Source organism: Lutra lutra, chromosome 17 (genome assembly GCF_902655055.1).
Source record: "Lutra lutra chromosome 17, mLutLut1.2, whole genome shotgun sequence".
Taxonomy (NCBI): Eukaryota; Metazoa; Chordata; class Mammalia; order Carnivora; family Mustelidae; genus Lutra; species Lutra lutra.
In genome coordinates this window covers 18,110,008-18,131,232 of record NC_062294.1, presented here as the reverse complement: position 1 = coordinate 18,131,232, position 21,225 = coordinate 18,110,008, and the positions used below count along the sequence as shown (strand labels likewise).

General features: G+C 57.7%; 3 protein-coding genes across 24 annotated transcripts in view; 2 read left to right on the top strand and 1 right to left on the bottom strand.

Annotated features, from left to right (window-relative positions):
- Positions 1-2,489, top strand: part of CTCF (CCCTC-binding factor) — a 53,190-nt gene extending 50,701 nt beyond the window's left edge. For 2 of the 3 annotated variants that reach the window (XM_047710418.1, XM_047710417.1), the window contains one exon: positions 997-2,489. In XM_047710418.1, coding sequence (XP_047566374.1) covers positions 997-1,181 — 185 coding nt within the window. In that variant the 3' untranslated portion in view covers positions 1,182-2,489. The remainder of the gene's footprint in view (positions 1-996) is intronic. The other variant, XM_047710419.1, reaches the window with a different exon arrangement.
- A 1,583-nt stretch (positions 2,490-4,072) lies between these two features.
- On the top strand, positions 4,073-17,855 carry CARMIL2 (capping protein regulator and myosin 1 linker 2). 8 transcript variants are annotated; one of them, XM_047711769.1, is made up of 39 exons: positions 4,081-6,078; positions 6,314-6,408; positions 6,503-6,553; positions 6,779-6,841; positions 6,942-7,066; positions 7,202-7,293; positions 7,492-7,562; positions 7,674-7,747; positions 7,880-7,955; positions 8,035-8,123; positions 8,245-8,339; positions 8,417-8,503; positions 8,579-8,691; positions 8,794-8,871; positions 9,004-9,080; positions 9,175-9,279; positions 9,477-9,546; positions 9,688-9,769; positions 9,872-9,968; positions 10,066-10,123; positions 10,263-10,435; positions 10,617-10,779; positions 10,861-10,962; positions 12,007-12,135; positions 12,226-12,339; positions 12,485-12,645; positions 12,732-12,819; positions 13,027-13,182; positions 13,303-13,369; positions 13,839-14,068; positions 14,891-14,991; positions 15,074-15,440; positions 15,521-15,643; positions 16,384-16,420; positions 16,584-16,655; positions 16,736-16,951; positions 17,065-17,145; positions 17,527-17,604; positions 17,695-17,855. In XM_047711769.1, exons 1-39 carry the CDS (start codon positions 6,039-6,041, stop codon positions 17,805-17,807), a joined length of 4,209 nt encoding a protein of 1,402 aa, XP_047567725.1. In that variant the 5' UTR covers positions 4,081-6,038; the 3' UTR covers positions 17,808-17,855. The 8 variants fall into 8 exon arrangements, 7 of the variants coding, with proteins under 7 accessions (XP_047567730.1, XP_047567727.1, XP_047567726.1 ...); XM_047711772.1 differs by having other exon boundaries at positions 6,063-6,078; positions 6,314-6,397; XM_047711771.1 differs by lacking the exon at positions 12,007-12,135 and having other exon boundaries at positions 4,077-6,078.
- Positions 17,816-20,915, bottom strand: ACD (ACD shelterin complex subunit and telomerase recruitment factor). 13 transcript variants are annotated; one of them, XM_047711777.1, is made up of 13 exons: positions 20,723-20,915; positions 20,430-20,542; positions 20,193-20,329; positions 19,960-20,053; positions 19,802-19,878; positions 19,631-19,675; positions 19,485-19,519; positions 19,189-19,340; positions 19,014-19,110; positions 18,773-18,931; positions 18,306-18,679; positions 18,088-18,179; positions 17,816-18,007 (listed from the first exon to the last, which is right to left on the bottom strand). In XM_047711777.1, exons 2-13 carry the CDS (start codon positions 20,526-20,528, stop codon positions 17,929-17,931), a joined length of 1,440 nt encoding a protein of 479 aa, XP_047567733.1. In that variant the 5' UTR covers positions 20,529-20,542; positions 20,723-20,915; the 3' UTR covers positions 17,816-17,928. The 13 variants fall into 13 exon arrangements, with proteins under 13 accessions (XP_047567733.1, XP_047567734.1, XP_047567732.1 ...); XM_047711778.1 differs by lacking the exon at positions 20,723-20,915 and having other exon boundaries at positions 18,306-18,670; positions 20,430-20,654; XM_047711776.1 differs by lacking the exon at positions 20,723-20,915 and having other exon boundaries at positions 20,430-20,653.
- Between the last annotated feature and the right edge of the window lie 310 nt (positions 20,916-21,225).

The following is a 21,225-nucleotide window of genomic DNA, read 5'->3' as shown; positions in this document are numbered from 1 at the left end:
GGAAGACCCTAGAAACCTGTTACGCTTCAGTGAGAAGTCCAGAGTGAAAAGGTACTCGTGTTCTGCAAGATGGGTACTTCTAATGTAGGAAGGTTTTGCAAAACAAAGTCCCACTCAGCTGGCAGAATTGATATGGTAATGAATGTAAAAGAGCCAGATTTTAAAGGATGAAGGAGCAGTTTCTGTGCTGAGACTGATCCTCCTGAGAAATCCAGGCCTATGGATTCAAGTGTTGGCCTTCTGACTCAGGAGAAGACACAGCGGAGAGGTTCACCTTTACCTCACACCACAAATGGCAGCGGGCAGCGGTCCTGTCTTGGACACGGCCCTTGTGACAGCAGCAGGCTCTGGAGGACTGGAGTCTGTTCTGTTATCTGTTGCTGTGGATATCCTGAAAGCTGGCAGGCAGGGTTTTTTCTTTAACAAATGCAAGACTTAGTCTGATGTTTGTTATTTTTTTTAATGTACTCCCCGAGCCCCATGTGTAGATGTCGGTTTGGGGTGGGGGAGGTTGACTGTAGACCCTGGGAGCCATTTTGCCTCCACGCCCTTGAGTGAAAACACTGGCGGAGGCCCCGGGTGTGGGCGACTTGAGGATCGGAAATGGATGTTCCCGCCGTCGGTGGTGCTCCTCGAGCGGCCCTGGATCACAGGCATTGTGAGGTGTTCTCGGTTGCGTCCGGCCTGCATCTCTTGCCTGTCTCATAACCAGTGCAGAACGCGCTTTCTGACCTGAAGGAAAACTAAGGCTTTTAGTATGGCATTTGGGAGGCATATGAACACTAATGTCAGCATTTTGTTCTTCAATAGAGAGTGTTGGGGCTTTACAAATGGCCATATTTTAGGTCATTGAGTCTTTTTTAATGACTTTTGCTGTATCCTTGCTAAGGCTTTCCTGCATTGCTGACATCCATTTAGTGTCGAGTCTGACAGGAACCCTTGCAGGCGTCAGGGGCTATAATGGAGCGTTTGTTTTGTCCGTGTCTTTCTTGCCAGCAACAGCCATCATCCAAGTGGAAGACCAGAATACAGGTGCAATTGAGAACATTATAGTTGAAGTTAAAAAGGAGCCAGACGCGGAGCCCGTGGAGGGGGAGGAAGAGGAGGCCCAGCCAGCTGCCACAGACGCCCCCAACGGAGACCTCACGCCCGAGATGATCCTCAGCATGATGGACCGGTGATGGCAGGGCCGTGCTCATCACCAGGACTGCTCTGGGCTGTGTTTCAACGGCCCGCATCTTAATTTTTTTCCCTTCTTTCTTCTTTTGGCTTTGGGAAAAGCATCATTTTACACCATTTTACCAAACATACTGAGAACTAAAACTTCAAGGATGATGTTAGAAAAATGTGATTTTACTAGAACTTGCTGTTTGACGTTAGCAAATCATGGAATGTTCTGAGTCCCCGAGGGTTTACTGTGGAGTGCTGAGGACAGTGTTGATGCCTAACTGGTTTTCTTAGATGGAAACAGAGACATTGAACCCTCTCTCTCGCTATGGTAAACCACTCCAGAATGACCACCAGGTTTTCCAGAGTTCTAGGTCTTCTTCCCAGGAGAGTTTTTAATTGTAAATGCAGACTTGGGAAGGACTTACACTTTTAAACTGGTTTTTGCTTCTGCTTCTCCCTGACTCCCTTTGCTCGGAGCCAGCTGCACACCAGTAGTACGGCATGCTGCGGTCGGTGTCTGTCCTGAAGGCTTTGCCTCTTTCTTGGCAAAGTTTCTGGTATGGTCAAGCTTGTAAATAACTTTTTTTACATTTTAATCTTTTCCATTAATTAAGAGATTGAAAAGAAGTGCAGTGTAAGAAAACCCAGCATTTTAATTACTTGCAAATTAAGTTACCACAGACTCTGTCGTGTGTAAATGTTGACAAGGAATCGGATCACAATCATGTAGCAGAACGGCACTGAGACTGCTGCCCGCTAGTGACGGACGCCCACACGGAAGATCGCAATTGCCAGCCCGTGGAGCCAGCATTTGAACCTTGTACAATTAACTTTCAGTTATGATTTCCCATCTACATTTTCTTTGCTCTGTTTGTAGCTGAATTTTGTGTTTTATTACTCCTCTGTTCAAGCAGAAGGGTGATTATGAGTGGGTCACAGCAGCCCAGAAAAGTTCACTAGGTCAGTAATTTAAACTTTGGATCTGCAAAACAAGATAATAATAATGTGAAACAAAACCAACTAAAAAGTGATTGTTGCACATGAACTGTCACACGTTTGAAATGTGTTTTTTAGAGAGCCTCAGTCTTGCTGATTTCAAACACTTTTCTCTTCTGTGTATTGCTTTTAAAAGAGCCATCAGTTAGCTATCAGACTCTAGGTTGATGCATTTTGTACTTAGCTGTACTGTGTGATATTTTTCATTATTTTAGGATGCCAACATTGAGACCTGTAATAAAATATGTAATGGGGTTGAAAGCTGGGGAGGAGGATCTACTGCTGTACAGCTAATAAATCATAACGGATTAACAAGTGCTCCAGACACTTCGTCACGTGTGATCTCTGCCTGCTGAGGGCCCTGCAGGTCCGCGTGCGTGGCCTCAGGTGGTGGTCGCCTGGTTGCCGTTCAGAGGCGAACTCTGTTCCCAGGACGGTCACTTCCTCTCCGGCACTTCCAAGATGATCTTGGCAAGTGGTATTAGTGAGTGAATCCTGCCGCAGGTTTTAACTCCCCAGAGGTGTGTGTGAGTAGCAAGGTATGGGTGGAAAGGCGCTAAGCCTCCATGATCCACCTTAGGAGTGGATCCCTGCGGCAGAGGGGTGACCGCAGAGATTAGAGAAGAAGGGGGCTCTGGGAAGTTCTGTCCTCTGGATCTCAGTGCAGTGAGGGCTGAGATTAGTACCTTGAGTTCTGCCAGGTGCAGTACAAGAGAAGCTGGGCCTGGTTTGCCCTAGAGAAGGTCGTTTGGGAGGGGAGATAGTCACCAGGCTGCAGGGAGGTTCCTAGATAGCATAGCTTGTGAGCAAGGGCCGAGGGAGGCATGAGGGAAAGGGAATTGGAATGGGAGGTTGATGCATTTGTGAAGCGTCTTGCTGCTGGCCATTTCTGGGCAGGTAGCTTTGGCAAACCCATTTTGGGTAAAAGCTTCAGCCACTTAATTCTAGGACTTTTTAACCAGAATTCTGAATTAGTGGTTTTCAGTAAGAAGTAACAAAAGGTAAGGTGTGTGTGACCTTTGACTGTTTGTACTTTCCACATTGTCCCTTCTCCCAGGAGAACGGGTCTGAGGCCTCAAGACTCAGAACGTGGCGGTCAGCTCCTTGGACCCAGTGTTCGTGGCCCGAGGCTGTCTGGGGTCTTTGTCTCACGCATGGGCCAGTCCCTGTGGGGGCCACAGTACCCCTATCAGTGTTCCAGTGGCCATATAATTTAATAAAATTTTTGGTGTTTATAATCTCTGCAGAACAGTGTGATCTCTATCTAAAGCATAGCTTTTTATCTCATTGTATATATGCAGCTTGTTTGAAAATTTAAAAGTAGATCAGTTTTGGATGGAAGGGGGCAAGCAAAGTCCCATTCTGATGGAGTAGAAACTTAGGAGGGATCCCCCGTTGCCTAGCCCATGATGCACCGTGTGACTCCATTATATATAAAACCTATCTAAAATATAGGTTATACATTTATAAGCGTTAAAGTACAGAAGCCACTCCTCACTCCACACCAGAAAACTTCGGGTGGGGTGCTCGCCTGACCTGTCTGCCCTTCCCCACTGTTACAGCACAGCAGGTACTGGAGTCAAATTCTCCCTTAACACACCTGGACTCGCACCCCACCCCACGCCCCCGCCCGCTGCGCGCTGCCCTTCTCTGGCCTGTGGTCTGGATCTAGTCTTCGAAAACATCTGAGCGAGCCTTGTGGCCCCGGGAGGCGCAGTCCGGCGCCTGCTCGGCCCCTCCTCCCACGCCGCTGCCGCAGGCGGGGCTTAGGCCTCCGGAGGCGCTTTGAGCATTTCCTGAGCGCCCACGGAGTGTCATGCCATCTAGAACACAGACGAGCTGAAGGCCTCTCCCCCTCGCACTGAGTCACCCAGCATGGTAGGAGCTGGGTCCCATGTGTTCCCCTGGGCTCTGACAGACGCGCGGTAGTCTGGTCACTGCCGCCCTGGGCAGCAGCAGTTCCGTGGGGAGCCCGGGAGCCCTGCCCCGGTTTCCCTGCCGACTGGGGTTTGCTCTCAGCAGCCCTTGCCCACCCCCACGGCTCTCATCAAACAGGGCAGGTGCCACCTGTGTCTTGCTCACCTCGAGACAGTCTCCTCTGGCGCTGCTTGCCTCTTGTATTTCTCCTCCGAATCATTCTCAACAGGAAACCCCTGGCCAGGTGGATTTTCTCGTGGTGGGCTGTGGGGCCCTGGGGTTGCCGTGGCAGACGTGGCGGGTGTGAGTACTCCCAGAGTGCTAGGCGCTGCTGTGAGCACTTAAACAGCATTTCATATGCTTACAGCAACACTTAGAGGTAAGTTAATAGCTCCAGCTTACGAACTGGAAGCCCAAAGAAGTAATTTCTTGAGTGTGGAACACCTGGCAAGAGGTGGAGTCAGGCCTCCATTCGGGCAGTCGGCCCTTAGAACCAGCCTTCTCCACTGACCGAGCGCCTGGCCTGCTGAGAGTGCAAGAGACCTACTGAGTTCTCATCCTAAAAGCAGCCTGTGGGTGCTGTGTGCTCTTAGGAGTCCTAAATCTTAACCCAAACTCTTCTTCCAAGCTGGGAGACATCAGAGGAGGACTGGTGCCTCTGTTTACAAAAATACCTTCTCTAGCTGAGGCCTCCCATCCACCCTAGCCAGTCCCCAGCTGACAGATCACCAGACTGGAGGATGTTCCCCCTTCTCTTGAGGTGGGGAGGGGCGGCTGGATGGGAAGGAAGCCAAGGGACCCTGCTCACCGTCTTGTCTATTCTCGAGGTTATTCTACCTCTGCCCGGCTGAGCTGTGGGCAGGGCAGTGCGCTGTTCCTAGTAAGTGGAGTTTCACTGGATTGTAGTGGAAGAAAAAGAAATATTTCTTCTCCTGTGAACCCTCCATATTCTTGGTCCCTGGTCTTTTCTAGGGCAGCATGCTTCTGGCTAGCAGGACCCCACCGCATGACCTCCTGATCCCTCCCAGCCAGCAGAGGTGAGGTCTGGAGGGGAGCTAACCCCCATGTACCTGGCCTTTGCTCACCCCTCCCTGAAACCCTTGGGGTTTAGGCGTTTAACTCAAGGCTGCCTCCTGAGGGTACTTCCCACCTTCCAGCCGGCAACCAGCCTGAACCTGATAAAAGCTGAGGACCGTGTGCTGCAGAGAAGGGCGCCTGAGCCCATCTGGCATTTTTTCTGGCATTTTTTTCTGCCGCTTCCGGGACGCCTGGCTGGCTCAGTTGGTAGAGCATGCGACTCTTGATCTCTGGGGCGTGAGTTCCGAGTCCCCGCAGAGATTACTAAAAAAAAAAAAAAAAAAAAAAAAAAAAAAAAGTTGGTGGATTTCCAAGGGGGTCACAGGCTCCAGGCTAGGAGCATCAGATTAGGTCCTTCAGGTTGTGACCCCGGTTTTGGGAGCGATTCTGGGAGATAACCGATGCTCGTTGCTGAATAGACGCCCCTGCCGGCCTTCAGTCCACTTCCCCAGCTGGGTTTTGGAGCGGACGAACGCGGGTGGGTCTCAGGGATCCCGAGCGGGCAGCGCCCCCTGGTGCTCCCGGCAGGGACTGCGGCGCGGGGTGGAAGTAGAGGGCTAGGAACCGCAAGAGGCGCGTGCCGCAGGCGTCCAACTCCTACCCCGTGTCTGCCCTGCCAGAGTAGCTCCTGCGCGGCAAGGGGGGCGGACAGCTGGGACTCTGCCCCCCTCCTACGTCTCCTGGCCCGCGGAGGCTGGGGCGGGGAGGAGCCGGGCTGGGGGCGGCCTGGCAGGAAGCAGCGCGTACCTTCCGCTGCAGGAGGAGCAGGTGGCTGCAGTGCGGGCCAGGGCCCCCAGGCTTCCTGTGTGCGCGCCAGCCCGCCCGCAACTGTTTCTCGTCGGAGCTTCTTGGGCCACCCGGCGGCCCGGCCTGGCCCCATGGCCCAGACCCCCGACGGCATATCGTGTGAGCTGAGAGGTAAGCGCTGGCCCTTCCCGCCTACTTGGCTCCAAAGCCAGAGCACACCCAGCCTCCGGGAACAGCTGCAGGCAGTGTTGTCTGCATCTCTGAAGAGCTTTGCGCCCCCCACATCCACTCCACTCCTTCCTTGCTGGCCCATAGATGAGCCCAGGCCACAGGCCTGGTACAGACCATGGGCATGCGTTGGCCTCCGCGGGAGGACCCAATCACCCAGCGGGCTGCCATTCCACAGGCGAGATCACCAGGTTCCTGTGGCCCAAGGAGGCCGAGCTGCTGCTGAAAACCTGGCTACCAGAGCGGGAGGGTGCTGAGCAAGGTCATGTCCTGGTATGGCAGGGGGCCGAGCGTGGGAGGACCACTGGGGCCCAAGCTAAAAGAGCCCCTTGGCCTGTCCTGGGCGTCAGACACTCTCTCCCCACAGGCATTGCTACGCTGGAGAGCCTACCTGCTCCACACCTGCCTCCCCCTGAGGGTGAGTGTCAGGGGCTGACTGCCACCTTCACCTTGCCCTCCAGCAGCTTCCTTGGTGAGGGTTGTGCCGGCCAAGCTGTCTGTTGTCCTGCGGGCTCTGCCCTTCCCACAGCACCAGGCTCCACAGCGGGCGGGGCTGGCTCAGAGCTCCCAGCTGCGCAGAGGACTGGGATCCCAGGAGCGTGGAGCTAGGGCCTTGGTTCCAGCTGATTCCAGCTCTCCACAGGTGGACTGCACATTCAGCTACCTGGAGGTCCAGGCCATGGCGCTGCAGGAGACACCCCCTCAGGTGAGACAGCTAGTACCCCAACCCCATGGTCTGCAGCCTGGTTTTCGCCTCCCCGGCACCCACACAGAGAGGGCAACCCAGCTGCCCTCCTCCCCCTCAGGTGACTTTTGAGCTAGAGTCCCTGCCTGAGCTGGTCCTGGAGCTTCCGGGTGTGGCCGCTCTGGAACAGCTGGCCCAGCACATCGCCGCCGCCATCAAGAAGGTCTTCCCTCGCTCCAGCCTTGGGTGAGGCCCAGCGACTACAAGGGACCAGCAGAAAAGGAGGGCAGCAGGGGTGTGCTGGGGATCACACAAGTGCGTTGCCTCCCATCCCAGGGGTTACAGGTCGCTTGTCCCCTTCTCCTTTCTCCCCGCACCCAGGAAGCTCTTCCGGAGGCCCACATCCCCCTCCATGCTGGCTCGGCTGGAGAGAAGGAGCCCCTCTGAAGACACGGCGGCCAGCAGCCCCTGTGGTAAGGGCCAAGAAAAGGCCACCCAGGGCTTCCAGCCTACCCCTCAGCCTGCAGCCCCAGACCCCTGAATTGGAGGTCTCTGAAACTGAATAGTCACCCCAAGTACAGCCACCACCTGGCTCGGCTCTGATCTTCCTCCTCCTCTGACCTTCTGTCTCTCTTCTCCTCACCCCATTATACCCCTGGCACCTCCCCCAGGTGGCTTCTTGGAGACATATGAGGCTCTGTGTGACTACAATGGCTTCCCTTTCCGAGAGGAGATTCAGTGGGTGAGAGTAGGGCCCTCCTTGGGGGGCTCTGGAGGCATTTGATCGCCCCTGTGCATAGGGTCCCTTCCCCTTTGATCCCAAGCCAGTGGGAGACATCTTCTTCCCATCCAGGATGTGGACACCATCTACCATCGCCAGGGCTGCCGCAACTTCAGCCTGTGTGACTTCAGCCATCTGGGCAGTCGGTCTGTGGCCTGCCAGGGACGGGAAGGGAGGACCCACATTCCCGAGCTGTGGCCTCTCCATGGAGGGGGATGTTGGGCCGAGGATCTGGCTGGAGGGTCCTGAATTCTGCCTCTGCCCCTTCTCCCACCCAGGGACCTGGCCTTGAGTGTGGCCGCCCTGTCCTACAACCTGTGGTTCCAGTGCCTCTCCTGTGTGGACATGAAGCTGGTGAGAATATAAGGGAGGGGAGGGGCCCAGGGTGCGGGGCCCAGGGTGCAGCTCACTGAGCCCCCACTCTGGTTCTCAGAGCCTTGAGGTCTCAGAGCAGATTCTGCACATGATGAGTCAGTCATCCCACCTGGAGGAGCTAGTGCTAGAGAACTGTGGCCTGAGGGGGTAAGGGGGACAGGGTAGGGCTTGGGGTCAGGAGTCTGGGAGCTTGGGATGGGGAGGCTTGTGGCTGGGGAGGAGATGGGAATCCAGGGTCAGAGTTTCACACCTGGGGTCTGGTCCCCAGAGACTTTGTCCGGCGACTGGCCCAGGCACTGGCAGGGCACTCAAGCTCTGCCCTCCGGGAGCTTAGCCTCACGGGGAACCTGCTGGATGACCGAGGTACGGCTGAACCTAGGGAACCCCAGGGAGCGGGTGCTGGAGGAGGTGACAGCCACATAGCCACCCCCATTCCCTAGGCATGATTGCTCTCAGCAGACACCTAGAGCATCGACCTGGAGCCCTTAGGAGACTCTGCCTAGCCCAGACCGGGTTAACTCCTCGAGGTAGGTAGGGTAGGCAGGGGGTGGGGTGGGGGTGGATCTCCCTGATTGGTGAGCCACTCCCTCCTCCGCCACCAGGAATGAGGTCTCTGGGCCGGGCACTGGCTTCCAATGTGGCCTTTGACACTGCCCTGACCCACCTGGACCTTTCTGGGAACCCTGGGGCGCTGGGGGCCTCGGAGGACAATGGGGTAAGTGGTTGTCTTTAGAGGCAATGATTGGGGGCAGTGGGATGTCAGGGAGCTCTTGGTGATGTGATCCCTGACTTCCTCCCACCGCCATCCTCCCATCAGGGCCTCTATAGTTTCCTGAGCCGTCCTAATGTTCTGACGTTCCTGAATCTTGCGGGCACGGACACCGCCCTGGACACTGTGAGAGGGTGGTCCGTGGGGGGATGACCTGTAGGGCCGGTGGCCGGGCCCGAGTCCTGAGGATAGACCGGGGCTTGGGGGGGGGCCGGGTCTCGGTCCTCTGTCGGTGTAGCCCACACCCTCCTCCCGTAGCTCTTCGCAGCACTGGCCCGCGGCTGCTGCACCAGCCTCAGCCACCTGGACGCCTCGAGAAACGTCTTCTCCCGCACGTAAGGGGGGCGGGTCCGGGCGGGGCGGGGGGGAGACCGCCGGGAGCCGCCCTCCTGCGCCCGGAAGCCCACTCCTCCCGCTCACCCACCCCAGGAAGTCCCGCGCTGCACCCGCCGCGCTGCAACTGTTTCTCAGCCGCGCGGGGACGCTTCGGCACCTGGGCCTGGCCGGCTGCAAGCTGCGGCCCGACGCGCTCAGGTCAGTGTCGCTGCTCACGGCTACGCTCCCCACGGGTACGTGTGCGGCCACCACCCAGGCCGGGCCCCCCCAGAGCTTCACCTCGCTCCTAACGCCCCCACGACCTGCCGGCGTCTTGGCCCTTCGGTCTTGTTATTCGTTCGCGCCCTGGGGCCCCCTTTCCCAGTTCCCGCCACTCCTGTGACATCCCCTCCCAGGGCCCTTTTGGAAGGCCTCGCGCTCAACACGCACACGGGCGACCTGCACCTGGATCTCAGCGCTTGTGAGGTGAGCGCCGGCCAGAGACGTGAGCTGGCAATGGGCCCACGCGCCGAATGGGGCTGCGAGGCGCCAGCGCCGGCCATCGGGCGCTTAAGTCTCTGCACCTGCAGCCCATTGGTCTGAACGTGCCTCACCTTCCACTCTCAGCTGCGCTCCGCGGGCGCTCAGGTGATACAAGACTTAGTGTGTGATGCTGGCGCAGTGAGCTCCCTGGATCTGGCGGATAATGGTGAGGCCGCCCCGAACCCACCCTCCCCCCACTGCCCACCCAGCTCCCACCCCATGCCCACCCTTTCAGCCTCTCCTGATGCGTGACTGGAGCCACCCCTAGGTTTCGGCTCAGACATGGTGACTCTGGTGCTGGCCATCGGGAGGAGTCGGTCCCTAAGACATGTGGCACTTGGAAGGAACTTCAACGTCCGGTGCAAGTGAGCCCCTATCCCACTCCCTCCCGGACCTCTCAAACAGCACCCCACCACCCGCCACCTACCCAGGTCCTTCCAAACCGTGGCCCCTGCCCCACAGGGAGACCCTGGACGACGTCCTGCACCGGATTGTCCAGCTCGTGCAGGATGACGACTGTGTGAGTTCTTGGGACCATGAGGGAGCCTTCGGCAATGGACGGGCCCCTGTGATTTCTGCTCTATCAGACCCTGGAACTTGCTCTCCTTGCGGACCGCCCATTCCAAACCCAAATCGCGCTTTCCACCCCCCTCCCCCAGCCCCTGCAGTCTCTGTCCGTGGCTGAGTCACGGCTGAAGCTGGCTTCCAGCGTCCTGCTTCGGGCCCTGGGTACCAATCCTAACCTGATGGCGCTGGATATCAGCGGCAACGCCATGGGGGACACTGGCGCCAAAATGCTGGCCAAGGCACTTCGGGTCAACACAAGGCTCCGGTGGGCGGGGTCAGAGGGGGAGGAGGGCGTTGCCGGGGGGCGGGGCTTACTGGACTGGGGGGCGGGCCGAATGTGGAGGGGCAAATGCTGGGGACTGGGGCGCGAGGTGAATGGACAAGCCAGCGGGGTTGGGTGGAGCCTTGTGGAGCTCCGCCCTTGATTGAAGTCCGGCCTGGCCCAGGTCGGTTGTCTGGGACCGAAACCACACGTCTGCTCTGGGCCTGATGGACGTGGCAGAGGCCCTGGAGCAGAACCGCAGCCTAAAGGCCATGCCTCTGCCTTTGAACGACGTGGCCCAGGCACATCGCAGCCGCCCGGAGCTGACCTCACGTGCAGTGCATCAGGTTGGGTTCCTCACTCCTCCCCGGCCCTTCTCTGTGCCCTGGCCCCGCCGCCTACCACTTCTCTATATTGCTTATGCGCAGATCCAAGCCTGTCTTTTGAGGAATAACCGTGCGGACCATGCCTCTTCTGACCGCACCTCACGTCCGCAGCCACCGGGTCTGGTCTCAGACCCCTCAGAGCAGGTTAGTGTCCCCTCCCTCAACCTTGAATAGGTACAGAAGATAGGGGATGGGGAGAACCGTGGTGCCTGGAATCCTCCATGAGTTTGAGCCTCTGACTTTCTTGGGGCTAGAGTGCTGCATTTGCTCTCCAGGACAAGTCCCTCTTTTTGGTAGCTCCCCCAAATAACACCCCTGGATACCTTTTTAAAGCATTTAAATAGACTGTCCTGTTCAAGATGGGAGGTATTTAAAAATGCTCCCTCAATTTCCCCCAACCCCCAGATGCTTGTATCCCATCTGTGACTTCCCTTTCATAGGACTCTCACCTGCACTCACTCTGCTGGGGCTGAACCCAGCAACGCTTTTTCTGGCCTCATCTCCCTCCACTCCCCTGCCTTTGTGAGATGTTCCCACCTATCCATTCCCAAATCCCACTTCTTTCTCAGACTTTAAAGCTGAGGCATCTTGACCCAGACATCCTGCGGGGGCTCCACATTCTGTACACCTTCAAGTGGCGTCATCACCTCCCACAAACTCTTCTCTCTACCCTAGAACCCATTACCACTGGTGCTCACACACACCAAGTGTTGTGGCCAGAAGTTTGGGCCAGGTCTTTCCTGGCCACACTAGAACCCCCACAGACGGACTTGGTCCTATCTTGGCTAACTCTCAAACACACTGCTCCTCGCTCCCACCCCAAATATCTGTTGCTTCCCTGGTCCTTAGTCCATGGCTCCTCACTCCCATTTCTGCCCCCCTCAGTCTGTCCTCTATGTGGCTAGTGAGCAGACTGAGCTTCTAAAACATAGAAAAGACTAACAGCTCCTTTTTTCCCCTATTCTGGACACTTAGGAAGTGTATATAAAGTCCCTAAAATGATCCAAAGGGGACACTTCATGCCCTCCTTGAACAGATAGGGTTCCTGAATGGCTGGCCTGATAGTACTGGCTTCAGGACCTCACCCACCCTGTTGGAGACCCTGGGCAGGAAGCAGTCAGAGTCTGGGAGGCTGGAGGGAGCTAGGATGGCACTGATTCTTGATGCGCACCTCCCCCCATCCCCCAGGAAGTGAATGAACTGTGTCAGTCAGTGCAGGAACATGTGGAGCTACTGGGCTGTGGGGCTGGGCCTCAGGGCGAAGCTGCTGTGCACCAGGCGGAGGATGCCATCCAAAATGCCAACTTCTCTCTCAGTGTGAGCACCCCTTCCCCACCGCTGCTTCAAGGACCCTTTCCCTCTTAATCGAGTGTCACCTTGCAACTCCTTCTCTTGCTTGGCTTCCAGATTCTCCCAATTCTGTATGAGGCTGGGAGCTCCCCAAGTCATCAGTGGCAGCTGCGGCAGAAGCTAGAAGGCCTCCTAGGACAAGTGGGTGAGGTCTGCCGCAAGGATATTCAGGTAAGCTATTACCCTTGCCCCAGCCCCAGGTCCATATACAGGCTTAACCCCTATCTCATAGGTTTGGCTGTGATATCCCTTGTGTCAATGTTCTGTGGGGTTTGGAGCCCCAGACCACTCTCTCCATGCTCTGGTCTTTGCCCAGGACTTCACTCAGGCCACACTGGACACAACAAGGAGCCTCTGCCCACAGATGCTGCAGGGACCCAAGTGGAGGGAGCAGCTAGAGGGGGTCCTGGTGGGTTCAAGGGGCCTCCCAGAGCTGCTCCCAGAACACCTGCTACAAGATGCCTTCACTAGGCTCAGGTAGACTGGATGGGCCTGGAGTTGGACTGGATTGAATAGGACTGGGCAGAGATAGTCCATTAATTCTTGCTCTGTCTTGCTCTTAGGGATATGCGGCTGTCAGTCACGGGGACCTTGGCAGAGAGCATTGTGGCTCAGGCACTGGAGGGGCTGAATGCAGCCCGGGATCGGCTGGTGAGGGAAAATTGTGCACGTGCGCACACACACACACACAGTGACCTGGCCACTGCCTTGCAGGGGTTCTATAATGTCTTTTGGGGTCATAGAGAGGGGTATTTCAGAGTTTTGGGGTCATACCAGGGGTATTTCAGAGTTTCTTTAGGACCCATGGGACTGTGGCTGAGGCCCAACTGCCCATCTTTGGGCTGCTTGGTATTGCAGGTGGAGAGTCTGGCTCAGCAGGCGACAGTGGCAATGCCTCTTGCCATACCAGCACTGGATGGAGGTGAGCCCAGCCCCCTTGGGCCTGGGGAACTGGAAGGTCTTTTCTTCCCTGAGGAGGTGAAGGAAAAGGAGGAGGATGAAGACAAACAGAAGGTATGTGGTCCTGGAACCCTGCCCTAGAACTCTTAGATCTTCCCATCTTGTTATGAAGTGTGGAAGGCTGGGAGACAGCCCCCCCTGTGTCCCAAGCTGAGTTTCTGCCCTCCCCACTAGGATGACAATCCCCCACAGAAATGGCCTGAGTGCAGCCAAGGTCTTCCCCTGGTTCCCTCCACTCACAGTAAGTCAGGGTCTGTGGGGAGGGGGAGTTAACCAGGCCCAGCTGAAAGTTCTCCATTAGATCTGGGAACCAACCTGGACACGTGGACACATTCGTTCAGTCTTGTGCTAGGAACTCCCTCACCCTTGATTAAGCCAGCCCAGGCCCTCCATGCAATTTGCAGGTTGGGGTCTGCTACGGTCAGCATGAAACAGGACCTGAGCAGACCAGGATCCGGACACTGTCTCCATTCGCCTCCCCCGCCCCTTTCTCTACCCCCAGGATGCGCATGCTTGGCGGCCGCGCAGAGCCGCGCTGCTCGGGGCCGCGCTCAGCACCACGGACAGCGGTGGGGGGGAGGGGCAGGGGGCGGGCGGCGTAGCCGGGCCCCTCCCCGCGCCCTGGGCGGGTCCCCGGCTGCCCTAGCTCCGCTGCCACCACCACCTCCCCGGGTTCGCTGCTCGGTGCTCCCCTGGTGCTTTCCCCTTAGGTGCTGCTGAGGAACCGGAGCCCGAGCTGGCGGCTCCGGGGGAAGATGCGGAGCCGCAGGCGGGGCCTTCTGCGCGTGGCTCTCCGAGCCCCGCCACTCCCGGACCCCAGGCCGGCCTACTGCCTCGCATGGACCTGCCACCCGCTGGACAGCCCCTGCGCCATCCGACCCGGGCCCGGCCGCGGCCACGGCGCCAGCACCACCACCGGCCACCACCGGGGGGCCCCCAGGTGAGCACCCTTCCCCCACTCTAGAGCTCGTGGAATTGGGGGGGGGGGTCACAGGGGCTTTTCCGCTTCTCAGGAGTGATGGCAGCTAGGGAGGTGGGTTTTAGGGGCCCAAGACCACCTGGTCATACTGCCGTGCCTTGGTTTATTTCTGGCGTTTCCTCAGGCCGTTGTCATGCAGGGTCATGAGTGTGTGGATTTCACTGGGGGTACATCTCAGTTTTAGGACTGCATCTTGGGTTGGCCCTCTGCAGGGACGGATTTGTGAGGGAGGGTGTCCATCTTCTCCTCCTCCTCCCAGGGTTACTGACAAATGCGGGGCCCCATCAACTGCAGGTCCAGTGGGTATTTACCTGGGGAGACGTGTGTGTGCTGGGTGCAGGTGGGGGCAGTGGGCACGGGGCAGAAGGCAGAGAGTCAGCTTGAGGCCCCCCAGAGGGTCTGACGCAGCAGCAGGCGCCGCCGAGCTGCCAGCAGGCCGGGTGGGGTGGGGGTGGAGGGTACTGCGGGGAACTGTTTGGAGCAGAGGGGGTGGCAAGTGGGAATGTGTGACCCAGGGGGCCAGTGGGTTCTCGCCTGTTGGTTCAGGGTGTGTAGGATACTCCATGGGACAAGGTGTGGGCTGGGTGTGTGTCCAGGGGCAACCACTGGTAAGGAGATAAGTGAAACCAGCATTTCTGCCCACCACGTCGACAGCAAGAATGTCAGTAGCCCTTTAGGGTGACTCCAGCTGCCCAGTCCGGGAGTTGCCCAGGCCAGGCTGTTGGACAACGGGTGGAAAGAATTCATGGTTGTGCTCAGCCCTGACCCTATGGTGTCCCCCAGGTGCCCCCAGCCCTGCCGCAGGAAGGGAATGGGCTCAGTGCCCGCGTGGACGAGGGCGTGGAGGAATTCTTCTCCAAAAGGCTGATCCAGCAGGATCGCCTGTGAGTGAGGGGCAGTTATAGGGGGTGGGAGAGGGTGGGATGTTCCATGGGCCTTCCTACTCAATGCTGGCTGTTCCCACAGCTGGGTCCCTGAAGAAGACCCGGCCAACGAGGGGGGTGCCACCCCTGTTCCTCGTACACTGCGAAAGAAGCTGGGTACCCTCTTTGCCTTCAAGAAGCCTCGTTCAACACGGGGGCCACGGCCTGATCTAGAGACCAGCCCTGGGGCAGCTCCGCGCACTCGGAAGGCTACACTCGGAGACCTGTTGCGGCCACCAGCCCGTCCCGGCCGTGGTGAGGAGTCTGGTGGGGCTGAGGGGGGCACCAGCAGCCCTGACCCTACCCGTAGGAGCCGGCCTCGCTACACTCGGGAAAGCAAAGCCTATTCCATGATACTCTTACCTGCCGAGGAGGAGGAGGAGGAAACCCTGGGTACTAGACCTGACAAGGTAAGCCTGGTGACAAGGGGTGAGGGCTCTGCTAGGACTGAGGTGGTGGGCTCTCTCCCCATTTGGGCTTCTGTCCTCAGCGACGGCCCCTGGAGCGGGGGGAGACAGAGCTGGCCCCATCCTTTGAACAGCGGGTACAAGTGATGCTCCAGAGGATTGGCGTGAGCAGAGGCAGCGGGAGTGCCGAAGGCAAGAGGAAGCAAGTAAGTTGGGAGGGACACAAGTGCAAAGTGAGGGGGCAGGTGACATGTGTCTTGTGGCAGTCTGTGGGTGACATATGTGACCAGAAGGAGACTCATGACAGCTCTATCAGGTCCACCCCCTCCTCCTCAAAATAGTTCTCAGCTTCAGCCTTTCCTCCTTCACGGCTTCTGCCCTGGCCACTGCTACCTCTTCCTTGGAGCTGGGATGGTCCTTCCTCTGTAGATTGAACAGAACCCAGACCTTGTCACCTGCATTTAAAACAGCAAATCTGGGTGCCTGGATAGCTCAGTGGGTTAAAGCCTCTGCCTTTGGCTCAGGTCATGATCCCAGGGTCCTGGGATCAAGCCCTGCATCGGGCTCTCTGCTGGGCAGGGAGCCTGCTTCCTCCTCTCTACCTGCCTCTCTACTTGTGATCTCTGTCAAACAGATAAATAAAATCTAAAAAATAAATAATAGCAAATCCTCCAGGAACATCCTCTTGGGACACTGCCCTGCCTCCTAGTCCTGCCCTAAGGCCTCAGCCCCAGTCATTTCCTTCATCTCACTGTGCTGCACCCAGTGCAGCTCAGTGCCTCGTAACATAGTCCTCCGTCGGGAGCTACTTTCAGCCTCTCCTCACCACCCATGGGTTACATCGGCTTCCTCTTCACCCATCCCGGCATCTCCTGGTGGACATGTACTGGCAGTTGCTAGAATGAGGGCAGGACTGGACTGAGTTTGACTTCCCTGTTTCCTACAGAGCAAGGACGGAGAGATCAAGAAGGCTGGCTCGGATGGTAAGTGGGACCCTTTGCTTGGGCAGTACAGCTTTGGTGAGGGAGTTGTCCTTAGAGATAGTCTCAAGGCACTGGCTCTCCTGGGGGAAAAGGCAAAGAGGCCAGGTTTTCTTTCCCCTCATTCCCAAGGGCTGGTGCCTGAACCCCCAGCCCCACCTTGCAGGTGATATTATGGACAGCTCCGCCGAGGCCCCTCCCATCTCGATCAAGTCCCGCACCCACTCTGTGTCTGCTGGTGAGTAAGGGTAGATGAAAGGGTAGGCGGTGGGGTGTGTGTGTGAGACTACAGTTAGGCTTATACCATTCTCCCTGCAGACCCCTCGTGCAGACCTAGTCCAGGAGGTCAAGGGCTTGAGTCTACTAGCTGGAAGACACTGGGGCAGCAGCTGAATGCAGAGCTTAGGGGCCGTGGCTGGGGCCAACAGGACGGTCCTGGGCCCCCCTCTCCTTGTCCCAGCCCGCGAAGAGCCAGCCCCTCCCCAGACAGCCTGGGTCTCCCGGAGGACCCTTGCTTGGGCCCCAGGAATGAAGGTAAGTGGGCACCCTAGGCCCCACTCCAATATGGGGCTGGGGACCCTGACAAGGGGGAGGCAAGGGTGGGGGTAGCTGTCCAGAACATACCCTGATATCCTGGCCTCCCCTAGATGGCCAGCTGAGGCCGAGGCCTCTCTCAGCAGGGCGACGAGCAATGTCTGTGCATGAGGACCAGCTCCAGGCCCCTGCTGGTGAGGGGGGACATCTCCCTGTGTGCTTGAGTGCAGGAGATGGGGGAGGGTAGACTCCAGGGCTCCCTTGGTGGCTCTGGTCTTTATATGGAGGGGGTTACCAGTGATGTTAAGGGTTTGAGAAATCAAAGAGCCAGAAGGCCTGGAGCAAGGGTCTGACAAACCCTGCCTCCTAGCCCTGTCTCCACCTACAGAAGAGCAGCTTTTGCCCTGGGGGTGTGTGTGTGTGTGTGTGTGTGTGTGGCAGGGGAGGAGGGAGGCACTGAAGCCAACAGTGTGAGCTCTGGAACTCACACACTGGAGGTGATGGAGACTGCATGGGAACAGGCAGCAAGTCCCTAGCAATACGGCTCCCCGCTGCCAAGTCTTTATGTCTCTCAGAACGGCCCCTGCGGCTGCAGCGCTCCCCTGTCCTCAAGCGGAGACCAAAGCTTGAGGCACCTTCATCTCCAAGCTTAGGTAAGAGAAGGCTGGGGCCAGCTGGGAGTGGGGGCAGGACAGCTTGGTCCAGTCTTGACCCCCTCCCCTCCCTTTTTCCTTCCCTTGCAGGATGTGGCCTTGGAGCCCAACCTCTGCCCCCACAGTCTACAGAGCCCTCCAGCCCTGAGCCAAACCCACCCTCCCCAGCCACAGACCAAAGAGGCGGCGGCCCCAACCCCTGACCCTCTCCTTTTCCTGCCGCATGAGATTATTTTATTAAAAAACTCAAAAGAGCAGAGCGTGGAGCACCGTTTGTCTATCCCAGGCCTGGATCTGTGTGCATATATCCTCCCCCATGATCCCTCACACCTGGGTTAGCTGAGAATCCGGCGGTGGTTCCATCAGAAAGTGCAAGGCCCAGGCCACGAGCTGGGGAGGGAGCCTGGGAAGAGAACCATGGCTGTAGGTGAATGGGGACAGGGACTGGTGACTGAAAGGGTAGGGGCAGCCCTAGGCACTCACCTGATGGCTTGGACCTGGGCACAGAGGGAGGTGCAGGGTGGCTCATACCCATATTGGAAGGCAGAACCATCACGATGCCGCTTTGGAGGGTCCTGAAGGTGGTGTGATATCAGGAGAGGGGCCAATAAAGACCCCTAACCCCATCTAAGGCAACCCCTCCCCCCCTACTCCCAGCTCCACTCAAGGTCTACCCCACTCTACTATCCATGTATGCTCACCCAAACAGGGCTGGACTCCAGGGCTCCCGGGGTGCTTTTTGTCCTTGGAGAGTGCTGCCAGTTCTTGGGGGGCAACCCTTGCTCCTTGAATTCCAGGCTAGGTTTCTGGGCCCTAGTCACAGTGGCCTGATGTGGACTGGGTACATAGCCAAGGGGTGACAGAGTTGGGGTGCAGCTCAGGAGTGGGGAACTGGGAACATGGCTAGGGTGTGGGGAGCCAGGGGGCAAGGGGCCAGGGGCTGAACAGATGGCTGGTACAGCCTGGGCGCTGCCCTTTTGCACTGGGTCTGAAGCAGCCAAGGACAGGGAAGGCAGAAGGCTGATGCTGGCGCCGCTTTCCTCTGAGGACACATGGCTGGATAAAGCTGGAGTTCCTGGGAAGGAGGGGACTGACTGTGGGCACAGCCCGCTCAGCTCAGCAGCCCATGAGTTTAGGCAGGCCTTTAGGGACTGTGTTCATCCCCTACCTGGGTGTGCAACCTTTTGCAGCAGCCTGGGAACCTGGGTGATAGCAGTGAATGGCTGTGGCCTGAGCAACCCCTTACCTGAGGAAGTAGGCGAGGAAGGAGAAATGAGGGTCAGCGATAGGTCCTGCAAACCTGGGTCTGGTGGAGGCAGCTCAGGGCCTGAAGGTCAGGGGGAGCTTATTAGCAGTGTGGGTACTGGGCCCCCAGGTACCCTCCTCTTCCCCTCTCCAGTCCTCCACACCTGGTGCTCTCTGACCTGGGCGCAGAGAGCTCAGAACTCGCTGGTCATTCTCAGAGATGTGCAGCCATGAGCTGAGGACAGTGTACACAGCTTCTCCCTGTGGGGCATAAACTCTTAGCACAGCCCTTGCTCAACTCCTCACCCTGACATTCCCCAAGGGAAGCCCCAGACTGACCGTGGCCCTATGGCAGGAGGAGGTCCAGCGGGTGAGGGGGGGTGCTGTGCAAGGGCCTGCCAGCATCAGACAGCTCTCAGCCAAATGCACTAGCGCCCCCCGATGCTCCTGGTCCTCTTGCACTTCATCCAGAAGTTGGGACAGTGAAAGTCCTAAAGGCAGGGGACGAGAGGATAGGCCAAAACTTAAAGAAGGGAAGGGTGGGTAGAGAGAAGAGCTTACTAAGGAAGCAAAAGACAGTGACCGAGGATGTCATTCTATGGGCGTTAGGATCATTGGCCAAACACTATAAGTACCTGCACTGGGGGAGATGGACTCTGAAAGGTGCTCCCTATAGAAAGAGAGAAAACAAGGCTGAGGAACAATCCTGAGGCCTGTCTACACAGATCTACCATCCCCTGACACAGCCACACTTGGCTGAAGAGCCCAATTCCATACTCACTCCAGACAGTCAAAGAGCTTTTTCTGCACATCCGGGTCCTGGTTGCTGGGGGGCGGGAGGAGAGTTTAGGCAATGTTGTTACTAGGGGCCTAAGCCCTCCCACTCAAAAGACCTGTACCAAAGGCAGTCAGACCTGATTAGGGAGAACAGCTGAGGGGGGGCATCACTTACCAACCAATCACCCGTTCCCGGCGCTGCTCTGCAGGCAGCAGGCTGAAGCGATCCACCTGGAGGTAGAACTCTGCGGGCTGAAGGAATTCAGGGGCAGGTGATAGGAGCTGTCACGGAGTCAGGCTCAATAACCCACCCAAGCCAGCCTCACCACTCACCTCGCCACCTTCGGCGACTTGGACGCGGACCCCACAGTCCTGCAGCAGCAGCAGCCGGCCTTCTGTCCCTCGGAAGCCGAACTCTTTCTCCTCCCTGCCACAAGCACGACCATCACCGCCTTAGCCCGCTCAAACACAGCCCTGCCCGCTTGCGGCCCCGCGCACCTCCGGCTGAGGCCTCGCGTTCTCTCACTAGACTCGGATTTCCCCAGGCCCCGCGCCGCGTCTCTCACCAGTCCGAGGCGTTCAGGGCCTCCCGCGTCACTAGGCACCGGACACTGTGGGTCCCGTCAGACACAAGGAGCGCCGCTGCGACGTCAGAGGGGTCAGAGGCGTGGGACGGACCCGGAGCGTCGGCCTCCTGTAACACCTTACGGCGTCGACTGGCGTCAAATCCACCACCCTCGGGCCCTGCCCACCGCCCTCGGGCTTTGCCTTTCTCCGAGCCCTGAGAAGTGGGGAGGGCTCACCTCGAGCAGCTGCCCCGCCTGCGGACTTGAGAGTGCATCTGACCCCAGGACCAGGTCTCGAATCCAAGGCCGCAGGACCAAACTCCCCAAGCCTGCCATTCCCGCAGCAGCCCCTAGCAGAAAACCACCATCCCGTGTTTCCCGCGGACGCCGGGGCCCCGCCTCTCGTCGGAAGAGGAAGCGCACAGTGGCTGGGCGGGACCTAAGGTCGTGGCCCCGCCCATAAGCGTGCCCGCGCGTGCGCACGACTCAGTGTTGTTCCGCGCAAACTCTTGGGTAGAGTGGGTACCCACCTATTTGGTTTTACCTTGGTGTCTCCGAGAAGCGGCCTGACGTTCGGGCTGTTTGTTGATATTACCATGCTACCGGGAAGGATGGAGAGGGAGGGATCTGGGGCTTGAGGCTGCGGTCAAGAGTGGTCAAGCGAGTTGGCTCAAAAACACTTCAACATCTTGTGAACCCGCGGAGCTCAGCAAATTTTTATCACTTTTTCCTCTTCTAAAACGTGCAGTTGGGACGCCTGGGTGGCTCAGTTGGTTAAGCAGCTGCCTTCGGCTCAGGTCATGATCCCAGCGTCCTGGGATCGAGTCCCACATCGGGCTCCTTGCTTGGCGGGGAGCCTGCTTCTCCCTCTGCCTCTGCCTGCCATTCTGTCCGCCTGTACTCGCTCTCTCTCCCTCTCTCTCTGACAAATAAATAAAATCTTAAAAAAAAAAAAAACGTGCAGTCATCTAACGTTATAAGGCCAATGGAAATAATAATACACAGACAACAGTCAATAAATATCAGTTCCCTC